General features: G+C 45.2%; 1 protein-coding gene across 1 annotated transcript in view; it reads right to left on the reverse strand.

Moving 5' to 3' along the window:
* SNX29 (sorting nexin 29) overlaps positions 1 to 23,148 on the reverse strand; it is a 567,324-nt gene that overhangs the window by 239,230 nt on the left and 304,946 nt on the right. Inside the window, exon 14 of the mRNA XM_006867206.1 lies at positions 19,487 to 19,593. Within this exon, the coding sequence (XP_006867268.1) occupies positions 19,487 to 19,593 (107 nt within the window). The remainder of the gene's footprint in view (positions 1 to 19,486; positions 19,594 to 23,148) is intronic.

Consider the following 23,148-nt stretch of genomic DNA (forward strand, 5'->3'; position numbering starts at 1 on the left):
CAACCTTTCTGGACTTCAGGCATTGGAGTCTAATGCATTAAATCTGTTCTTGAGATGGTCTCTAAATTTGGGTGGGATCGATTCGAGGTCATACTTGGCTCTTGTTGACTTTAAAGAAATATTTTTTTTTTTCTTTAGCTTTAGCCCCAATTTGCATATGAGCAGTTGATGGTCTGTTCCACAGTCGGCCCCTGGTCTTATTTTGGCTGAAGATACTGGGCTTTTCTACTACCTTTTCCCACAGATATAGTCAACTGATTTCTGTGTATTCCATCTGGTGAGGTTCATGCATATATAGGTGCTTTTTATGTTATTTAAAACAGGTATTTACAATGAAGAAGTCATTGGTCTCGCAAGATTCTATCATGCAACCTCCAGCATCACTTCTGTCACCAAGGCCATGTTTTCCAACTACTGATCCTTCCTCTTTGTTTCCAAGATTTGCATCCCAACCACGAGTAACTATTCAGTTGATTGCATGCTTGATCAATTTCAGACTAAAGAAGCTGGTAGAATTCGTCATTACTGGCTTTAGTGGTTGGTGCGTAAATTTGAATAACAGTGGTATTACCTCGTCTTCCTTGTAGGCGTAAAGATACTATCTATCCTATCACAAACAGCACAGCCGTTCAAGACAGACGTTAAAATGTTCAATTTTGACAACAAATGGGATGCCATTCCTCTTCAATTTATCATTCTCCATGTAGACAACCATGTGATTGTCTGATTCACAATGGTCAATCAATCCCAGGCCATTTCAGCTCACTAACGTCTAGGGTATCAACCTTTATGCATTTTATTTCATTATTGACACTTCCAGTTTCCCTAGATTCATTCTTCGTACAGTCCATGTTCCGATTTTCAATGAATGTTTGTAGCTGTTTCTCCTCATTCTGTGTTATGGTAAATGAAGTTCTCAAAAGCTTAATCCATTCATGTCATTATGGTGAACACTACTTTGAGGGGGTACCTCTCTTCCCCAGTCGTATTTTGAATGTCTTCCAACCTGAGAGACTCATCTTCTGGCATGATGTCTACCTGACAATGTTTTGCTGCTCTGCGTAATGTTTTCATCTCCTGCTATGACATCTGACATTGTTGCCATTCATAAAGCTGTCAGTGGCTAAACATTCCAAAGGAGTTTGGCTCTCTTTCTTTCTAGTCTGGAAGCTCTGCTGATACCCTGTCCACTGTGGATGATTCTGCTGATATTTAAAATACTCGTCGCATAGTTTCCAGCATCACAGCACCACGAAAGCCACTACAGTACACTAAAGTGACAGTGGAGTGGTGGGGGGTCCACATTATGTACTTAGATATGGCCACATTACGCACCAGCTACAGTCAACACCTCAGTAGGGCAATTTAGTTTCAGCCATAAAGGAACGTTATCACACTCTGCTGAGAGAATAATTCCAACTCGAAAAAACTCAGCACATCCTAGCACATTATGTGACAAAAAGATCCTCATGTTTGCATAATAATCATATCTACACATGGAAGCAAAATGTCACAACAGACCCCAAAGCATACAGCAATAACCTCTAGACAGAACTGCGAGCGGATTCTACTCTTAAGCTGTTTACTGATTGGAACTTTAAAAAAATCAACATGTACGACTTTATTCTTAGTGACATGGGCAAGTCTGAGGAATTGAATTACCTTTGATTTTACTTTACAATGACCACTCTCTTTAAAGAGCCCGGAAAGGACCCTCTGGAGCTAGGAATGCTTTTAGAAACGCATTCCCCAAAATGTGACTCCACAATGCTGCGTAAGAGGCAGAACGTGGCAGACGGCTTCCAAAGTGTCAGAGCAACAGACACCAAAATCAAAAGTCAACCCAAAACGACTGTATCCATGAAAAAAGCACACACGCAACATGTCTCCTTTTAACTATATGGTTTAAAGTTGATTTTGATGTTTCTGGAAATCACTTTTTTATATATGTCTTTACGGGTATACTTTTATTGCAAGATAGCCAAATCCATTTGTTAACAGGAAACATCCACTTGTTTACCTTTTGTGTCTAGCTATTGTATAGTTTACCTTTTGTGTACAGCTGCAGTCCTGGCGTGGCGCTGTAGGAAAAAGCACTAGACTGCAAGGTTGATCTGAACCATAAAGTGGGCAGTTCAAACCCACCAGCTGTTCCTTGGAAACAATATACAGGGCTGCTGTAAGTCGAAGCTGACTCGATGGCAACTTAACAACACTCACAACAACAAATTGTGTACAACTACTGTAGAGTATACCGTTATGTGTACAGCTACTGTCTGGTGTGGAGGTGGATGACATGTACCGGACAACAAGGTTGTTTGAACAGCAACGTTGGCAGTTCAAACTCACCAGCTGTTCCTCAGGTTTAATGAGTCGGAACCAACTCGACAGCACTTAACAACTTGATAGCATTTGACAACAACACGAGTCCTGGTGTGGTGTTGCGGGTTAATGCGCGGGACTACAGAGTTCATTTGAAATGCAAGGTCAGCAGTTTAAGCTCACCGGAAATCCATCACAGGGTCATTATGAGTTGGAACCGACTTGACGGCACTTAAGGAAAAGAACAACAACAGCGATATTGTGTAGTTTACCATTGATGTACAGCTATTGCACAGAGCTCTGGTAGTGTAGATTTGGATGGCTAACTTCAAGAGTCAGTAGTTTGAAACCACCAGCCATTCTGCGGGAGAAAGATGAGGTTTTCTGTTCCTATAATGATCTCCAGCCTCACAAACCCGATACAAGGTCGCTCTGAGTCAGAACTGACTCCATGGCATACCATCACCACCCACCACCATTGCAAAGAGCAGTTTTCATGGTATGATGGTGAGTTGTGTAGTTGCAACAAAGAATATGTGGCGTGCTTAGTCTAAAACCTGGTCTTATGTACTAAGTGGCTGCTAATAACTGTCAGAGATATTAAACATCACACATCTTCCAAATTCTAAGAATCACAGTACTGTGTGCAGCAGATAACTTTCTACATTGGGAACTGAGACAGGACCAGATTCTAGGCAAATTCTTTCTTTTGTATATAATCAATATTTACTCCTGATCAGTACATCTTTTAACAAAATAATCAGCCTGCACATCAGTATCTATCTGGTTCCCAAAGACCTTTAAACATGGTATGAAGGCTGATAAACAATGGCAACAGTAGCATTAGATGAGAAAACCGCAAAACTTCACAAGGAAGATCAAGATAGTATGAGAGAGAAAGACTGAATTAACTACACAACTGCGGGCACTTGATGGCAGTCATCCCAGAGAAGACGCTAGAATCTTTGTTCCACAGTTACTCAGTGCCTCTCATATACAGAGTACCATTCTTCCAAAGCAAGATTCGGCAAGACAAAGGATAACTAAGTATCTGCCTTTGAGGAGCTTATATCCTAGATGGGAAACAGATAATAAAGACCTAAACAAGGACAAGAAGTAGATAATTTACCATCAGTCCAAGAGTCGAACTCAGTTCATGGTGCCCCCATGTGTGTCAGCACAGAACTGCTCCACAGGGTACTCAATGGCTGATTTCGCACAAATACAATACCAGGTCTTCTGAGGTGCCTCTGGGTGGACTTGAACCATTCATTAACCTTTCAGTTAGCAGTCAAGCATGTGAGACGCCTGCACCACCCGGAGGCTCTGAGCTAGACGATGAGAGACTCTGAGATTTCCATCTAGGGAGGTGATGTGGTGAATTGGCCAGATGGAAGGCACGGTCTGATGAGCCTGAACTGCTGGGACAAGTGTCACAGAGAAGGTGACGGTATGGTGAGACCTGGAGGGCAGGAAGCCAGTGTGTAGAATTCGGGGGAGAGATGCTACACAAAATGGCCTTGAGGGAAGAATGACCTTAGCATCTTCTAAGAGGAGGAAGAAGGTCCATGTGGCTACAGAGGAAAACCAGGTAAGGTGGAGAAGAAGGCAGGCATGGGATCATGCTGGCTCCGGAAGACCAATCCAGAACCTACTGTTCGTGTGGCTGCTGGGTGTCAATGAGTCAATTCCGACTCAGACCGGCCCTGCCGCACACAGTACAACTGCCACACAGGGTTCCCAAGGCTGCCATCTTTACAGAACCACATCACCAGATCTTTTTTCATAAGGAGTGGCTGGCGGGTTTGAACCACTGACTTTTACAGGTTAGCAGCTAAGCATTTAACCACTGTGCCACCAGGGATCCTTCTACTGTTAGCGGTCTAGGAAAAAGGCAATAGTAGGTTAGACTTTGGTAGTGGCAACACATGAAGTAAAAGCTGGCTGGGCTGATTGATGTCTTTCAGGGGGAACCAACAGAAGCCATGAGCAGTCAAGGATGAGAGGATTTGTAACTGGAGGAACTAGCTGAATGGAAAGGGAGACCGTTTACTGAGATGGCAAGTACGATGGGAAGGAACGGTCTGGAAGGAACAACACCAATAAATGCAGGCGTTCTGCGGGGCCTCATATCGGTTGAGATGTTTTTAAATCAGTAGCTCTCAACTGTGGGAGAGTTCTGTCACCAAGAGAATGTCTGGCGGCCATGTCAGGAGACATTTTGAATTATCACAACTAGAAGAGGAAGGTATCGAATGCGTAGAGGCTGCGGATGTTACTGAACATCCTACAATGCATAGAACAGTCCCCCCAAACAATGAAATGATCGCACCCCAAATGTCAACAATGTCAAAGTTGAGAACCCTGATCAACAGCAAGTCACTTCACCTAGCTGAGCCTCACTTTCTTCCTCTGTGAAGTGGCAAGACTCATGTCTACCTCCTCCACTAAATGTGTATTAAGCATTATGCATGTACACTGCCAGGCCAGGGACACACCCTCAAACAGCAGGTGACTCTGATGGCATGGGTGACCACCCTCACCATCATCGTGAAGTGCCATTGAAAGCAAGGATTACCCTGCAGTCCACAGGTGGCCCACTGCTTGTTCTGATCAATAAAGTGTTATTGAAACACAGTACCACCTGTTTGTCTGCATACCATCTAGGGCTGTCTAGGTCTACTTCTAGGTCTGCTCTAATGGCAAGGTTGTGTAGTGGCAACACAAACCAAATGACCTGCCAAGTCTAAAATACAATTGTTGTTGTTGTTAACTGCCATCGAATCTATTCCAACTCATCTCAACTCTGTACAGGATTTCTGAGGAGCAGCTGGTGGGTGAGAATTGACCACTTTGTGGTTTGTAGTCCAGCATCAATCCTATAACACCACACCAGGACACCAAAATACGAGAGTGCTAATAATGTAAACCACCAGGTCTTTCTTAGAAAATGAAATGTCATAGGAAAAACGTAGTGAGCCCTTGACCTACAAACTGTGAAGTACTGGACAAAAACGGAAAATTGTTTAAAATTCCCAGGCTCAAAAAATTCATAGAACGTTTACTTTCCCCACCTGCGTAAGGGCTAGCGACACAAATGTCAATTTCAGATGCAAAACGGCCTTCTAATGACTGAAAGCCAATTTAGTCTTCTCAACAATATCACTTTTCAACCAAATTGACTACCACTCAGCTTCTATATATCCACCATCAAAGCAGCTGAAGCCCCAAAGCCGAGGAAGGCGACTGTTACGTTATTTACAGAGACAGATAATTCGCTCTCCTCCTCAGCCCAAGTGGGAGGGCTGGGGAAACTTCCCATTAATTCCAGAAGCTTTTACTACCAAAGGCAAAAAAGATTTTTCAAGAAGACAAAAGGGTAATAATTGCACATTTCAATCGGGTTTTCTTCACAAAGGGGAAATCATTTCAACCGATCACACAGTAGGAACCGGGCTGTTAGTATGGAGCACATTTCATTTGCAGGCAAAGCTGTATTGAAAAGATGCATTTTGCTGTGAAATTTATGTCAGGCATTGGGAATGAAACAGTTGGGCACACAAGTAGGTCTTTGCAGAAAAGTTTTCAAGTTTTTGTAAGCCTTCCTTCGCTTCTCTACTATGATGTTGGTTCTCTCAAATGGCATCTAGTCCATTCCGACTCATAGCAACTATACGTGTTTGTGGGTGTACAAAGCCTCCTCGTTGTCCCTCGGAGCGGCTGGTGGGCTCGAACCACTTATCTTGTGGTTTACAGTTTAGTGCTTATCGTACAGAGCCTCTGTGCTACCGTAACATTGATTCAAACAATGGATTCTTTTTCTAATTACATGGAGGGTGTGAGAGAGAAAAAAAAAACCCAACAGAACCTATTTTCATCTCCTCCTCTAAGGGATTATCATTGCTATTTGCCCAAAGCAGGGCACAGAATAGCAGCCATGATCCCAAACAGGAACTACATCGGGGCTTTTGAAAAGTTCCAGGAAGGAGAAAAGAAAACTTTTTAAAGGGACTTGTCACCATAGAAGAGAGGCAAACAGTTTGGCATGGCACTGCCGAGTTCTCGGTCCTGAAAACAGAACCCATGAGTCATGTTTAGTGCTCAAGGAGACATGTCGTATCCAGCACATTGGTAAAAGTTACCTTTGTCAATGGAAGCTGCAGAGAAGGCAGGATGCTGATGGGGGGATGGGAGGAGGTCAGTCATGAAGGGAAGATATGTGTGTGAGAGGGAGGGGTTTTCTGAAAAACAAAACCTAAAAGAGCCCTGGTCATGGGGCAGTGTGGCAAGCGAGTGTTGCTGGGTTGGTAAGGAAAGGAAGGATGCTGGGGATTCTGCCAGCTACCACCAGCCAGCTAGTCCCACCAGACAAGGCTGGTGACACATGTGAAAATCCAGGCTCTTGGGAAGGTGCTAACCTTGGAAGTGGGTACAGCAAGAGACAGGCCTCACTGCTGGGGTGAGCTGTGGGGTCCTTCAAGGACCACAGACCACACTCTGTGCCATCCTGGAGACGTCAGTGCTGGGACAGGCAGAAGGGAAGCACATCTTCTCCCTGGGGCTCCAAATGCAATGGTCTTAAATCCTAAGACCCGGAAAGGTCAGCGGAAGGTCCAGTGATGGGACACCCTAACATCAGCCAGGTGATGGAAGGTAGGAGTGGCCTGGGAGTCTGGACGGTCCAGCATGGTGGCTGGAAGGGCCTGAGTCCCATCCCAGAGGATGAGACTCCTCATCCTACTGTGTGATTGGTCTCCCTCAGGGCAGGGAGCCACATGGGAGTAGGGACAGTGTTTTCTGCTGACAATAGCAACAGAGTCTCTGTGACACCTGGCTAGTCTCCATCTATCACAGGAGGGGCCCCAGGAAGACTACACTGATGGCTAACCCCATACAGCACACAGGAGGACTATGGGTGGCACAAGAGGGACCCTGTCCCCAGAATGCACCTGACTCAAGGACAATGGAGGTATCAGGAAGCGTAAATGCTGTGTGTCCGAAATGAGTGTCCTGGGCTACAGATGAGGAAAAACAAGGCTCTTCAAGACTAGGGGACAGAGGCAGGACACACCTCCAGGGCCGTGATCTGATCCCTTAGACTCAAACACCATCTCTGCTCTGGATTCAAGGTTCTTGGTTTTCAGTTTGGGCTCTGGTATCTGACCCCCAGCTCTGTGACCTTGAAATGGGTCATCTCAGCATGCCTCTGTTTGCTCCTCTGTGTAATGGGAATAGAGAGGTGGTAAGAATGCAATAGGATAAAGTGCAGAAAGGCCTGGCACAGTACAAGCACTCAGCAACTGTGAGGGTGACAGTCAGTCTGACAAAGACTGACGCGTTGCTAAGACAGATGCCTGCAGCTTCCCCAAAGAATTCAATGTCTTAAAAGTAACTGTAAGAATCATTCTTGATACTTTTATTTGTTTTCATCCACTCAAACCTGCCCCCCAAGTGGATTAAACAAAAAATGTTCAGTTGACTTTTTACAGGGCTATTAGATCAAAGCAAGCTATTAGCTGAGCTACATAATTCAGTTGATTAATTTTCATTGTAATCGATCAGGAGAAGCTACAAAACTTGAAAGTAGTTCCAAGTCCAATTTCAAGTGTATTTCAAGCTTCAGAAAAGTCTTTACTGAGAAGACAGTCATACTACGTGTCAGGAAACAGAAATGGTGAGTTGAACCGCCAACACGGGGTATCACACCTGGCGGGGACACCGTTGCAAACGACCACAATGTCTCAACACCCAGGTGGTGGTGTAAAGGCCCCTGGCTGTCATCAGAAATGGGACAAAACACTGGTCCCAGGACCTCCCAGGTGTACAGCTGGAAGTATGTTACTCAATCTTTCTGAGCCAAGGCTTTCTGACTTATACACAGGGCCACCGGGCTGGTTGCTGAAGGATGATGGAGTGAGATGACACTTGTGTTACCCCAGCCTGGTTCTGAGTTCATGTGATTGCTGTTGCAGCTACTGCCGCTTTGGCCCCTAACTCATGACACCCCCATTGCTGTGACTCAGACGGTTTTCACTGGCCAGTTTCTACAAGCCCCTCACCAGGACTTTCTTCCTGGTTTGGAAGTTCTGCTGACACCTGAGTAGCAGCACAATCACGTGTCAGTCACCGCTGACAGATGGCTGTGTCTGCACAGGAGCTGGGATCGCTGGCAATGGAGCCGAGTCTTCCTGCAGAAGCTGCTGCCCCACCACTGCATCACCAGTGTCCTCTGGGCACACACAGCAAACACCACAGCCACCACCCTGAAGTCAACTCCAACTCGTGGTGAGCCCCAGTGTTACAGGACAGGGCTGCTCCATAGGGTTTGTTCACGGCTGTGATCTTTATGGAAGAAGATCACCAGGCCTTTCTTCTGCAGAGCTCCTGGGTGGGTCTGAACCATCCATCTTTTAGTTAGTAGTCAAGCACAAACTATGTGCGCTGCACAGACACCTTGCTGACACATTAAACGGTATCAACCATACTAATTGATACCAAATAATCCATTCATTGCTTCGTTCCTTTCTAGGTGAGTAAGCCACAGTGGTAAAAATTCCAGGTGCTCACAGTTGGATACTTGCGGTAGGTAGTTCAATCTTAAAGGCTTGGACAAAGATAATCAAAGCTCTGCCTTTTGCAAGCCTAACCCCAGAGCCACTGTGCTTTGCATCCGCCTCTCAGTGGAGAAGAACAGACAGGTGATGGAAGGTTACAGACCCTTTAAGTGAAAAAAACAGGAGCATCAAGCTATGAGAAGCAAAGTCCTAAGTCTGACTGCCACCTATCCAGGGTAATGCTGTTTTAAAGCTGCTTCTCAATCATACCCAGCCAATACAACACATGGCTCAAGCTGAAACCTTGCAGTATTGGCCCTTGGAAACACTGAAGTTCCTGGCACTACTGACTTCATCTGGCCAAGTCAAATCTTCCTAAATGGGCAGAGTGACTGGCTGGGACCTAGAAGGGAACTCTATTCAATGGCGAAAAGGCAGTGGGAGGGTGTGACGGTGGGAAGGGGTGTGGTGGCATGTGTGTATTCCTGGGACACCGAGAACCAGAGAGAGGGAAGACAGAGAAATGAGAAATGGAAAGCTTCTTTGCAGCATCTGCCATCTAAACCACTCGACAAGGTGTCGAGTTCATTCTGACTCATAGTGACCTCATAGGTCATAGGGTTTCTGAGGCTTTTTTACATATAAAAAAAATCTTTGCGGGAGCAGAAAGCCTCATCTTTCTCCCACAAAGCGGCTGTCGGTCTCAAACTGCAGACCATGTGGCTTGCAGCCCAGTGGTAATCATATGGAGCCACCAACTCCCAACTTGACAAGTGGACACTGTTAATGAGAAACGGAAAAGATGACCTTAGGACATTTTGTTTTGCTTCACTTTGCTCCACGTATTGGTCTTGACATGCTAAAAGCAGGTTAAACTTTTGCATAGTCTGTTCTTGCAACTGGAAATGCCCTTCCTTAACTGGTCTCCCTAGTAAATTCCAGTTCTACCTTCAAAGCCTGCTTAGACATGGACACTTGGGTGCCATCTCGTCTGAGACATTCCAAACCATGCCCTGCCACACCAGCTGGATCTCAGTCAATTCCCTTCAGCCATGGATTTCTTCTTTTGGTTCAGTGCTCACATGATGCAAGAAACTTTTGTTTTCTGGGGCTAACTTCTCCCTTAAGCAGACAGCAAGACCTTTAAGGCAAGTAATAGGGTTTACCCATCAATGTAGCCACTGACTGGGTTACTCATTCATCCAGCCAAACATTTACTGGGCACAAACTAGACCTCCCACCTATGTGCCCTTCTACCAACAACCTCCTGCCCAACCTTCTGTCTCCACGTCTCCCCTCAACCTGAGCACATGAGTCAGATCACGAGAGGGGGACCTACACTGACTGCCCCACTCAGAGGAATAGTACAGCTTTTGCCAGAAATGGCAAGGCAAGCTCTTGCTTTTTCGTCTCAAACGAACGTGAAAGAAAAGCTAGTTGGCCAGCCATCTTGTGCCCACGAATAGAAAATCTGCCAAGAGACACTGTTGTTGTTGTTAAGTGTTATCAAGGTGGTTCCAAACCCTGTATGGGGTTTCCGAGGAGCGGCTGGTAAGCTTAAACCACAAACCTGGCAGTTCCATGATTAGCCCACAGTGCCACAATAGCATCCCAGAAATGGAAGAAGCGAGGTGACAACAGACAGACATCTGGTGACTTATCTCCCATCCCAAGACCCATTCATACCTAAAATCAGACTTTGCCTTGAGCCAAGGAACAGGAATGTTCTTTCTGGCTGAAGCTGTGAACTCCTCAGGCTAGGCCGTGCTCTGCTGTATTAACAAGCACACCCTACAGCAGCTGGTAGAATACCACCACAGGACCGCTCTCTTCCAAGTGGGGACTTGGGAATCTAGACCACTGTCGTCTTTGGCTAGGCTGTAGGTACGCAGCTCCAGGGTTACCATGAGAATATGGTGGGTGGTACTATCACTTCTACTTTTAGGGCCAATCCCAACCCAACCATAAGGGAGACTAGCGCAGGCCCACACGCGCGCGCACGCACACGCATGCGCACATACACGCACGCACGCACACGCAAACACCCCCACTGTGGGCACTGTATCCAAGACTGAGAACCATGAGCCGGGCCGTGACAAACACAAAGGACAGTCCTGCCACAGCCAGTTTTCTGTCTCCTACAATCAAGTATTTACCAACAGATAGCAGCAGCAGCCAGGTCTCAGGGACCAGGAGTGAACCATGGGCTCTGACAGCGGACAAGACATCTCAACAGCCGCCGTCGTGGAACTTACGTGGAATGAGAACACAGACAAAGCAGGAAAAAAATAATGCCAGAATAGGGAGAAGACTAGGCTCACTGAGCTCAGACTTCAGGGGTGCGGAGGAAAGGGCTGGGCGGGCTTCCGGGATGAGCACGGAAAGATCAGAAGTCAGCCTTCCGGAAGAAAGGAGCGGTAGCGGGCACATGGAGCTCCAGGCAGAGAAACCAGCTGTAGAAAGGCTGAGTCAGAATAGGGCACATTCTGGAAACAAAAAATCAGCTCAGAGGTAGCAGTATGAAAGGCCAGAGCCATAAATCAGGCGCTTATGTTCACACAGCAATATGAGAGGGCTTCAAAAAGTTCATGGAGAAACGGAATGACAAACTAATGGAGTTTTTCCACGAACTTTATGAAGCTCCCCAACATGCGTGAGAGCCGAGATGAACAGTTGGCGACTTTACGTGGCCCCAGTGACCTCAGCTTGTGGTCTTTTTTTTTTTTTTCCTCATCACTCAAAAAGTATTTATTTCAACCCAAGTCTCTTCTAAGAAGAATATAAGAAATAGGAGATAAGAGGGTTGTAAGAATTCTTGACTTCAAGACAAATGTTATTAATGCAATAAACTTAACCACGAGACAACTAGAGAGCAATGGGAGACTCGGGCGAGCACAGCAGCACAGTCCCCTGCCAGGGGAGACTTTCTGATGAACCCCTGAAGTCTATCCACACACATGACACTCAAACAGGCCTTCCTCCCACCCTCACCCCAGCTTCTGCAGATCCACACTCTGCGTGGGCACCCATGAATGTCATGGGAAGGCCCTGTCTCTTCACCAGGCATGTCTTGAGCAGGACAATGCCTTATGAACCCCCTCTGCCACTAAAACCCAGACAATTCCTCCTGGGCCCAAAAGTAGCTTCAAGAAGCCACTTCCCGCTTCAAGGAGGAAAGTAAATATAAAACAGGCCCAAAATAGTACGGGACCGAAAGCTCAAAACCAGCCACTATAATTACGAGTATTTTTATCTGGCACCCGATAAGGAGCATGCGATCATTTTCCAAGTGTGTCTCTAAGGAAGTTCATCTGTTCATTCACAAGCACCCCAGACTCTCAGACCAAAGGCACAGTCTAAAACAAAGGCTTTAACAGAGATGGAAACGGAAGAGAATGCAGGAGGTGAAAACAGGCAAGAGCCGGGACCCATGGCACCATCTTCAATAAACCCCAACCTGCCACCGGCGAGCCGATTCCAACTTACAGCAAGCCCAGGACAGAGCAGAGCTGCCCTATAGGGCTTCTAAGGTTGTAAATCTTTACAGAAGCAGACTACCTCATCTTTCCCCCACAGAGCAGCTGGGGAGTTCAAACCACCAACCTTTCAATGAGCAGCTGAGCACTTAACCACTGTGCCACCAGGACTCCTACCATCTTCAATACCCCACTGCCAACCAAGTCAATTCTGACTCCTAGTGACCCTACAGGACTGCTCCCTAGGGTGTCACAGACTGTAAGTCTTAATGGGAGCAGACACCCTCATCTTGTTCCTGTAGAGCAGCTGGTGGGTTTGAACCGCCGACCTTTCAGTTATACTAGTCCAATGCCTAACCCACTGTACCACCAGGGCTCCCTTCATCTTTAACACAGAATGGCAAACCTGCCAGGAAATGAGAACGGAGACCTAAAGATATTTAAGAAAAAAAAAAGAAGATTGGTGAGCTCTGGGTGCATGCTCACACCAAAAGAGGCCCAGGCCTGTCTCTCTGTAGCCTAATGTCATGGGTGGTGCGTGGACGTGGTTGGAGGAGGGGACACGTGAGGCCCAGACAGCATGGTGGGGAAAGGGGGCCCAAAGTGGAGCCTCTTCGTTCTGCTGCACTGGTGTGTGTGTGTGTGTGTGTGTGTATGTGTGTGTGTGTGTCACCTAAGCACTCAGACACTGACCATGACTTCTGACAATCATGGGAGAGGCCGGAAGTGCCTGCCACAGAAGCAAACAGGCAGCTCTATGTGCGTCAGACAGAGCTGACGTCAGAAACTGAGCCTGTCAGCACCAACTTATTTCCAGTCTCCATCCTTAACCCTTCGATAATCCCCTAGACTTGACGAGCTAATAGCTAGCGAGCATGCTATCATTGCTCCAACTCCCCTTCGAGGTGGAGTTGGAGCTGCCAGAGAGGGTCAGCTCCTGGTCTAGCAGGGCACAGAAGGCCACAGAGGGCAGTGGGAAAAGTCAAGACTGGAGTCAGGACGGGTCAAATCTACACAGGCAAACCATGTGACACTGGGCAAGGGCAAGCCTCTGTTTCCCCCTCGGTAAAAATAGCATCTAACAACTGCACGGATTAAAGGAATGTGCAATTAGCAAGCTGCTGCTGGTTTCAACTCATAGCGACCCTGTATAGGGTTTGCAAGGAGCAGCTGGTAAGTTTGAACCACCAACTTTGTGGTTCAAGCCAACCTTGAGGTTGAGTGCTTACCTATGCTCAACAGCTCAAGTGTCACCACCATCATTAATACCAGTGCCTGGCACTTTTGTCTTCCTCTAAATAAATGTCATCAGAACCTAACAGGTCACACAGCACCAAGCACATAGTGACCCAGCCACTCACCCACTGCCACTGAGTCAATTCGGACTCATAAAGACCCTATAGAATAGAAGAGATCCAGATATTCGATGATATTAAGAGATTATTGCTAATAGTCTAAGTACAACAATGAACAGGTCAATATGTTTGTTAATTTTAAGAGTCTTTTTGTTTTGTAGATCTATTCTGAAATACTTAGGGATGAAATCAATTATGTGCTTGGGATTCGCTTCAGAATGCTATGTTGGGTTAAATGCCATCAGGTCGATTCATGGCACCCTGTAGAGGGTTTTAGAGGAGTCGATGATGGAGTTGAACCACCAACCTTACAGTTAGCAGCCCAGTGCTTACCCTACAATTCTACACCAGGACTCCACAGGTTGAATAAAGTCCAAAAAGCTGTGTTGAAGTTCTAAGCCCTGGCATCTGTGAATGTGGCCTTATTTGAATACAGGGTATTTGCAGATGCAGTTAGTTAACATAGAGTTATGCTGAAATAGCGTGGGTCCTAGTCCAGTAGGGCCGGTGTCTTTATACAAAGAGACGAGACACAGAGGTACACAGAGTGAGGAAGAGACTAGGTTTATGCCACCACAAGCCAGGAAAGACATCCCTGCGCAATCAGAAAAGAAAGATCTCCCATTCCAGTCTCCATAGCCAGCATGGTCTTGCCGCTCCCTGAACTTGGACTTCAAGCCTCCAGGCAGAGAGAATAAATTTCTGTTGTTTCAAGCTACCCAGTTTGTGTCAAATTTTAATGGAAACTAGAAAACCAATAAAATGGACCACTTTTATTAGTCACTTTTGTTGTTTTTTTAAGTACCATTGAGTTGGTTCCAACTTGGAGCAACCCTGGATAGGGTTTCCAGGGAGTGACTGGTGGACTGGAACAACTGACCTTGTGGTTAGCAGTCCAGTGCTTATTCTGGGGAGCTATCACACTTCATGTCATTTCTAGGTACGATAACGGTATCGTGGTATGCTGATTTGTTCATGAGCCTTTTAGATTTTAGAGATGGTATGTGCCATGGAGTCGGTTTCGACTCAGAGCGACCCTGTACAGGATTTCTGAGGCTGTAAATCTTTACGGGAGCAGAAAGCCTCATCTTTCTTCTGTGGAATGGCTGGTAGTTTCAAACTGTTGACCTTGTGGTTCGGAGCCAGATTCATAACCACTACGCTACCAGAGATTTTAGAGATAGATTCTGAAATATTTAGGAATGAAATTATATAAAACCTGTGATTTGCGTCAAAATATTAAGAGAGACTAATGAAGGACAGGATCTAAATAAAACAAGAATGGCCATGAGTTTAAGTAACTGAACCATATGTTCATTGAGGCTCATTATACTATCTGTCTATTTCTGTGTATGTTTCAACTTTTACTATGAAAGATGCTAAGAATTCCTTAGAGGTTTAACTTTGTTAGTCACGTGCACTTTGGTGGGAATTGCACCCCTGCCTCAATACAAGAGAATTCACCAGTTTCCACTCGTACATTTACATAAACATTCAAATACCCAGTTTTACTGGGTGAACAAATGTCTCCCTATTCTATGAGGTGAGAGCCTAGTCTCAGCATACCTGGCATGATATGATTATTAAAATCTCACACCACACTTTTCACCTTGAGCATCAATTTAAAGTATGGTACTCCTTGGACGCTATTCTGGAACACTTCATTGTGCTCATGAGGAATCTGTACCTGGACCAAGAGGCACTTGTTCAAACAGAACATGGGAACACGGAATGGATTAAAATTAAGAAAGGTGTGCAACAAGGTTGTATTCTTTCTCCATACTTATTCAACCTGTATGCTGAGCAAATAAGATGAGAAGCTGGGTTTTATGAAGAAAAACATGGCATCAGGACTGAAGGAAGACTCATTAACAACCTGCAATATGCAGATGATACAACCTTGCTTGCTGAAAGTGAAGGGACTTAAAATATTTACTGATGAAGATCAAAGAACACAGCCTTTGGTATAGATTTCATCTCAACGTAAAGAAAACAAAAATCCTCACCACTGGACCAATAAACAACATTCTTATCAACGGAGAAAAGATTGAAGTTGTCAAGGACTTCATTCTTCTTGGATCAACTATCAACACTCATGGAAGCAGCAGTCAAGAAATCAAACAATATATTGCGTTACTCAAATCTGCTGCACAAGACCTTTTTAAACTGTTGAAGAGCACAGATGTCAGCTTGAGGACTAAGATGCGCCTGACCCAAGCCATGGTATTTTCAATCACCTCATATGCATGTGAAAGCTGGACAGTGAATAAGGAAGACTGTAGAAGAATTGATGCTTTTGAGTTTTGGTGTTAGAGGAGAATATTGAAAGTGCCATGGGCTGCCCAAAGAACCAATAGATCTGTTTTGGAAGAAGTACAGCCAGAATGCTCCTTGGAGGTCAAGATGGCCAAACCTTGTCTCTCATACTTGGGACATATTGTCAGGAGGGACCAGTCTCTGGAGAAGGATATCATGTTTGGTAAGGTGGAGGGACAGAGAAAGAGAGGAAGACCTCCAGCAAGATGGATTGGCCAAGTGGCAGCATCGATGGACTCAAGCATGGCAACAATAGTGAGGCTGGCCCAGGATCAGGCAGTGTTTTGTTCTGCTGTGCATAAGGTCACTATTAGTCAGTACCGACTCAGTGGGACCTAACAACAACAACTCATAACGCTGGAAGTCTTGGTGTGGACCTGTAGGTTAGGAGTGGACTGATAACCAAAAGGCTGATGGTTCAAGCCCACCAGTCGCTCCTCAGAAACCTTATACAGGCTTGGTATGAGTTGGAACTGAGTCAATGGCACTATACAACATTCTTTATCCTGAATCCTTACACAGAATCCAGTGTTTTTTTTTGAAAACCCTATGTGATTTGATACAAAAATTACTCCCAGATACATGAAGAGCGCTGAAACCTACTGGCACCAATTTGTGGAGCAAGTGCTAGCGGAATAACCGTTCCCCAGGCTCCGGCTGCTTCCGGAACTTTGGCATTTTATTAAAATGATGAGTGCATTCACAGTTATGTACAGCGTGTGATTATGAATGGATTTGTTATGAGCTTGACACTTGAGCATACTTTTTCATTAATAGTAACTCTGCCATTATGAGAATCAATGCCACTAGTATACCATTTATTTCACCCATGAGCAAAAACTCAGTCATTAACTACCCTCAGATAGTAAATGATAAGTATCCTCTATTTTGAAAAATCAATCACCAGCTAGCTGAGCTCTGCTGTGAGGAGGGAAGGAAAGACTAGCTTGAGGAGGATGGGCTGGTAAACGTGAAGTACACGGCACAACAGAGGCACAAACAGCTGGGACAGAGCGTTACAAATAAGACTTGGAACAGTTGGAGACAACTAAAAGGTGGTAAGTCCCTGTGAGCAGCAAGTAGAGGGGCATGGGAAGGGAAGGCATAGCTCCTCATCATCTGTCATATCAAACCCAATGCCCAATGCCGCTGGGTCGACTCCAACTCACAGTGACCCTACAGACAGAAAACAGCTTCATAGGGTCTCCATGGTTGTAAATCTTTATGGACACAAACTGCCACATCTTTCTCTGGCAGAGAGGTTATGAGTTTGAACAGTCAACACTTTGGTTGGCAGCAGAACGCTTTAACCACTGAGCCATCAGAAACCTTGCTACACCACAGAAAGAGGTTCAAATAAGTTCAGGTTCTTTAGTTGTAAGCAACGGAAAAAAATTCTAGCCTACACTTAAAAGAACTTTAGTAGAAGTATCCAAGAAAGTGGAAGAGTCAGACTCTTAAGAAAGAACTGGAATGAGAACAGCTGTGGCAAATCTCAATGTAGGAGCAACAAATGGCCTGCAGTCATTTCTGCCATGCGCACGTAATTCAGTTAGGAGCTAAGAGAATCCCACCTACCACAGCTCCACTAGCTGCTCACCCCTGGGGAAGTGGGCTGTTTCTGGAATCTGCACTAAACTTGACAAATTCCTTGGCCTGGCTTCCCTGCCAGGAATCGAACCTTTCAACCCACTAGGCTGGATGTCCAACCAGAGACATCCCTGTACCTGGGGACACTTAAAAGATAATTACATTCAAGGGTTATTTAGCACCATAATAGAGTCCTGGTGTGCTGCTGTGGGTTAATGTGCTGGACAGCCAGGTCAGTTTGGCCCGCTAGGTCGGTGATTGAAGCTCACCAGTTGCTCCTTGGAAAGCCTATGCAGGGTCGCTATGGGTCAGAACCGACTCGACAGCGCTTAACAACAAGAACACCACAGGTGATAGTAGTTTCTGATAAAAACTTTTCTTTCAGAGAAGCACCTTTAGTTCCTTATTTATCGAGAATTTTTATCAGAAGACTCAGAGAGAAATGCCAGAGTTAAAGTATACAGATGTAAATACTGTTAACACGTAAGGGACTCCAGTCATTGTAGGAAACAAACTATATTTGATCTGTTGGATAGAACACAGATGCTCTGCTCTGCAAACCTACATTCAATTCACAATAAAAGGGTTTTTTTAACAAGAATTTTTATTAAAAAAGTTAAAGAAGAATCTTATGAAATAACTTTTAGTACCTATCAAGATAACTATTAGTTTTTCTATTTTGACCTATTAATGAGATGAGATACATGGATGAATTTCAGAGCACTAAGCGGCATTAAAATGGAACCGAGTTTCTACGTGCACTGTTCAATTGATCTGCGAGTAAATTCGACTGGGCAATGTCTTTCTGAAAGTTCTATGCAACTGTAGGACAAGCGCTGGACCGCAAGACCGGCTTGAATCACAAGGTTGGAGATTCAAACTCACCAGCGGCTCCTAGGAAACCCTATCCAGAGTCACTATGAGTCAGAACTGACGCAACGGCACTTAACAAACATAACAACGTGAACAAATGTGACTAGTGTATATATTCTTTCTTATTGTTCTTTTTTTCAGTTTTTTATATCGGGGTGTAATGCACATTTTGGTTGCCCTGGTGGCACAAACAGTTAAACATCCAACTACTAACCAAAGGGTTGGTATTGCAGATCTCCCTCAATATGCCGCAGAAGACAGGTCTGGCAATCGACTTCTAAACAATCAGCCATGGAAGACCTGCTGGAGCTCAAAGTTCTACTTTGATACATCAATTGGAGTAGACTCAGCGGCAACTGGTTAGTTTCCACAATTCAGGCTTTAAAGAACTCAAGATAGGGAGCTCTCTAAAAATGCTTTAAAAGAAATGTGAAGAGCAGAATACTTATCACATATGCCTTTAAGGGTTCCCTGATTATCAATCACCATGAAACACCGGGGCTTGTGCACTTGTAGAGAATTGGTTCTTTGGTTACTTTCCAAGCTGTCTTCCACTGTGTCCTGTCTGTTCAGGCAGTCAGCCTTCGTCTTTAATTCACTTTATGAACATTTCCCCCCAGAAAAACAGTCTCTCTCCTCCACATTTTTAATCTGTCAGCACAGAGGTGTACAGAACATTCTCTAGTTTCTCTCTTCTTCAGATCTGAGGTTACACGAATCTTTAGCTTGCTATAGCTGTGCTTTCTCTCTTACTTCCTTGCTTGTAAGGGCCAGAAATTAAAACATATTTTCAAAAGCCAAGTTCCTGACTATTATTTAAGCAGAGCACTGGTTTCCAGGCACTTTCTTCTGTGTGGCTTTGTTTGGGAGGCGACAGTGGTGTTTCCCTGGCTGATTTGCTATCCTCTCTGCTCTAACAGGCTGGCTCTGTTCCTACACAGTCTTGAGGACAATAGTGGCCCATCTGAGGACCACCGGTGTGCAGGACCCGCTGACTTACCTCGATGAGCTTCCTTTCGTAGGTGCTTGCTAGCTCTTCTGCGACCTCTCCTGTCTTCTGCTCCGTGACAGTAACGTCTCCATCAACATTCCAGAGATTTGGCACAACTTGAAGAAAAGAAAGACACGCTATCAATATTTTAACAGGAGTCAAAAATCTTTCTCTCAAATGAAAAAACAACAACAACAAAACTTTCCTTTCTAAAGGGCTTCTCCAGAGAGAAAGATCACTAAAAAAACCAACAAACAAACCCCGACAAGTACTTCAACTTTGCCCAATAATGGGAACACGAGCTGCGTAAGGAACGCAAGTCCTGTCAGGGAGACTGAGGCACAGGGTCCGGGGACTAATCCTGACATTAGTTTTCATTTGGAGGGAAAACAGACAGTCCTTTGGTCAGAGCCTGCTGTGGCATCCTTTCAGAATGGCCACATAGCTTTTTCTTCAGCAAAAAAGGTAGCCATTGAGGCACTGCTGGGGGTCTGTGCAGACGGCTATGATGTTTGGCTGCTGACTGGAAGTTGGAGGTTCAAAGCCACACAGAGGTGCCTTGGAAAAAAGGTCTCGTGATCTGATGCTGAAAAATCATCCACTGAAGGCCCTAAGGTGTGCAGTTCTACTCTGACATAGAGGGAAGTTACCATGAGTTGGTGTTGGCTTGGTGACAGCTGGTCTTAAGGGAATGTCTACCAAAGCCTGATGCAAAACGGTAGTGGGCAGTCAGACTGCAAGAGAGTAGGAACTGGCATTTATAGGGAACATTCAGGATGGCAGCAGGCGGCCTCTGGGAAAGCTCTAAGACCCACGTATAATGGCTACCAGACACTAACTCTCAGATTAGAGAAAGAAGGAGCAAAGGGCAGAAGGGCAGGTGGTTTCTAATATTAGATGCGTACCTACACTGTTGTTGTTGTTGTTAAGCGCCGTTGAGTCAGTTCTGACTCACAGAGACCCTGTAGAAGGTTTCTCAAGAGTAGCTGGTGAGTTTGAACCTCCAACCTTGAGGTTCAAACCGACCTGTTGGTCCAGCACATGACCCTGCAGCACCATATGTGCATATACCTGCATTGTAGGGAAGAGCAAACAAAAGGGAAAATGGGATTGCACCAGAGATTTCCAAATAAACTAGAAAAAGCTCCAGGAACAAGAAACAACTCCTGTACCAGAGGTTAAGAAAAAGATAGAGGGGTATGTTTTCAGTATATGCATTCGCTCGAAGTCTCAAAACAAGCAGCAACTAGCTAACTAACAGACGAAGTTTCCTCTGTGTTCTGGGAGAGAAAATTCATGGCTGACCCTGTCAACTGAAACGAGGTGGCAATGAGGCAGAACAAGGGAAACACGAATGGCAGGCTAGCCCACCTGAGAGCGGGATTTGAAAGACAGGGTGGGGTGACAGGGAGTGAGGCTGAGGGAGGTGACAATGGAGAAGAGGTAGGCTTGGGAGTCTTCTCACTAAAATGGTTAGATGGCTCCCGATCCTATCCTGTGCCTAAGGCCCCGTATCAGGTTGGTTAGGAAGGACCTGTTGCAGCAGCCTGGTCCCCATAGTGAAAAAATAGAATAAGCAGCTCTTTCCACCCCAGTGGGGAACTGGTTTCAGCCATTTCTATAGGGAGCAAGCCAACAACAGTCTGCTGTTGCCAGAAATAAGTACAAGAGAGCCCCAAAAAGTCGGTGTGGAAAAAAAAAGGAACTGAAATAAGTAATGGAATTTTGCCACGAGGCTCTTTGAAGGTCCCTCTTACTTAAAAAAAAAAAAAAGGAACAGGACTTCCTATTCGAGACGACAGACTTAACTTATTACAGTGCATTCACGTCCTCTCGGAAGTCCTTACAATGCCAATTTTACAAAGTCTTCCTAAAGGCATGAGCCTCAAAGAGAATGAGCATGGGCGAGGGAACAAGCAGCGGGGTGGGACTGTGGATGCTGAGCAGCAGCTCGATGATTGGCAACTAACTTGAAAGACCCGAGAAAACCTCACGCTTGGCTGGAAGTGGGTGGTGCCAAAACATAAGCTTAAAGAATGGAACAGCTGGCAACAGGGCAAGCAAGTTCAAGCCCAAGAAACTCTGAAAGTCGGGAGTGAACATGAGGTTACAAACCCAAAGAAGAGATGGAAAGGCTGCTCACGGAGCAAGGTGGAGGACTAGGCAGATGCACTGCATGGGCCCTCTACAAAGCTATGAGAGACAAAACAAAACAGACACAGACGAAAATTCTGACAGCCTGGATTTCAGAAGAAAGGTTAGAGAAGTTGGTGGAGTACTTGCTGGGAGAGAGGCTGAGCAGGAACAGGGAGAAATGGAGACTGATGTGAACAGCTGGCCAGATGTGGCTCAACCATTTTGTGAACAGCTATGTCAGCAGAGGGAAGCCTGGCAGAGCAAATTCACATAAGCAACAGAAAAAAGTGAGATTTCTTCTTTTTCCCATGCTCCCCTGATGACCAGAGGTGTGGTCATCACCTCATCCACCCTCAGCACAGACCTGCTCTCCAACAGGTCACAACCATGTGGATGAGAGCGGTGCCAGCATGGGTGGGGACCATGTGCACCACTTTAATCTCCGCATCGGTACCTGGACTAAAGTAGGCTTAGCTCTGGACCTACAAAACCCAAAGAGCCACCAGACCAGTATTTAACCAGACACACTGTCCACAGCTTTCCAGCGGTCCTCACAGACACTGAAACCAGCCCCACCAGGGCCTCCACAGACTCCTTCTAGATTGAGTGCCCTGAACACACGTACACAGAAACCAATAGGAACTCCATCTAGGGCCTGAAACGCTGCTGTCTGTTCTTGTCCACAGCTATCACTTGAACTTCTTGAATTGCAGGAGACACCAGAGATTTACCCCCTCCAGGTCCAACAAAAGCACGGTTTCTTTTCACAAATACCATGACCTCATAATACTCCAGAGACAACAATTTTAGCTCACACGAAAGAACAACAGAACAACAATAGGCTCAAACACTTGACCAAGATGTAGACCCAAAAGATGTTTCTGAGGAAGAAAAGATAATAGAACTAACTGCAAAATAATTTTAAAGAATTATAATTTGAAGTTTCAAAGGATCAATAGAAAGATCAAGGAAATCCAGGAGAAGACAATAAAAACTTTAGAAGAATTCAGGAAAATAATGCAAAAACAAACAGGCAAAATAAATGCAAATTTTGAAACAATACAAAATCTGTAATTAGCAACCCAGAAGTTTAATACTAAGATCTCAGGAACAGACAACACATTGAAAGGGCAAAGGAGGAGATGCGAAGCAACGGAGTCTGAATTAATGAGCTTGAAGATAAATCTCTCAATACTAGAATGCCACACAACAATAAAAAAAGAATGAAAAAATCCAAAGGAAGCCTAAGAATTATGTGGGATACCATGAAGAAGACTTATAGGTGACTGGAATTCCAGAACAGGAAGAGACAAGCACAGAGATAATTGTCTAAAAGAGTTGTTGGAAGAAAATTTCCCTAACATCACAAAAGACAAGACACATACAAGAAGTTGAACAAACCCCAAACAGGATAGATTCCAAAAGAAAATCACCAAGGCATATCACAATCAAACTTCCCCATATCAAAAACAATCTTAAGAGCAGCTTGGGAAAAATAAAGTACCTACGCAGGAGAACCAAGGCGCTCTGGTAGC

Source organism: Chrysochloris asiatica, unplaced genomic scaffold (genome assembly GCF_000296735.1).
Source record: "Chrysochloris asiatica unplaced genomic scaffold, ChrAsi1.0 scaffold00102, whole genome shotgun sequence".
Classification (NCBI taxonomy): domain Eukaryota; kingdom Metazoa; phylum Chordata; class Mammalia; order Afrosoricida; family Chrysochloridae; genus Chrysochloris; species Chrysochloris asiatica.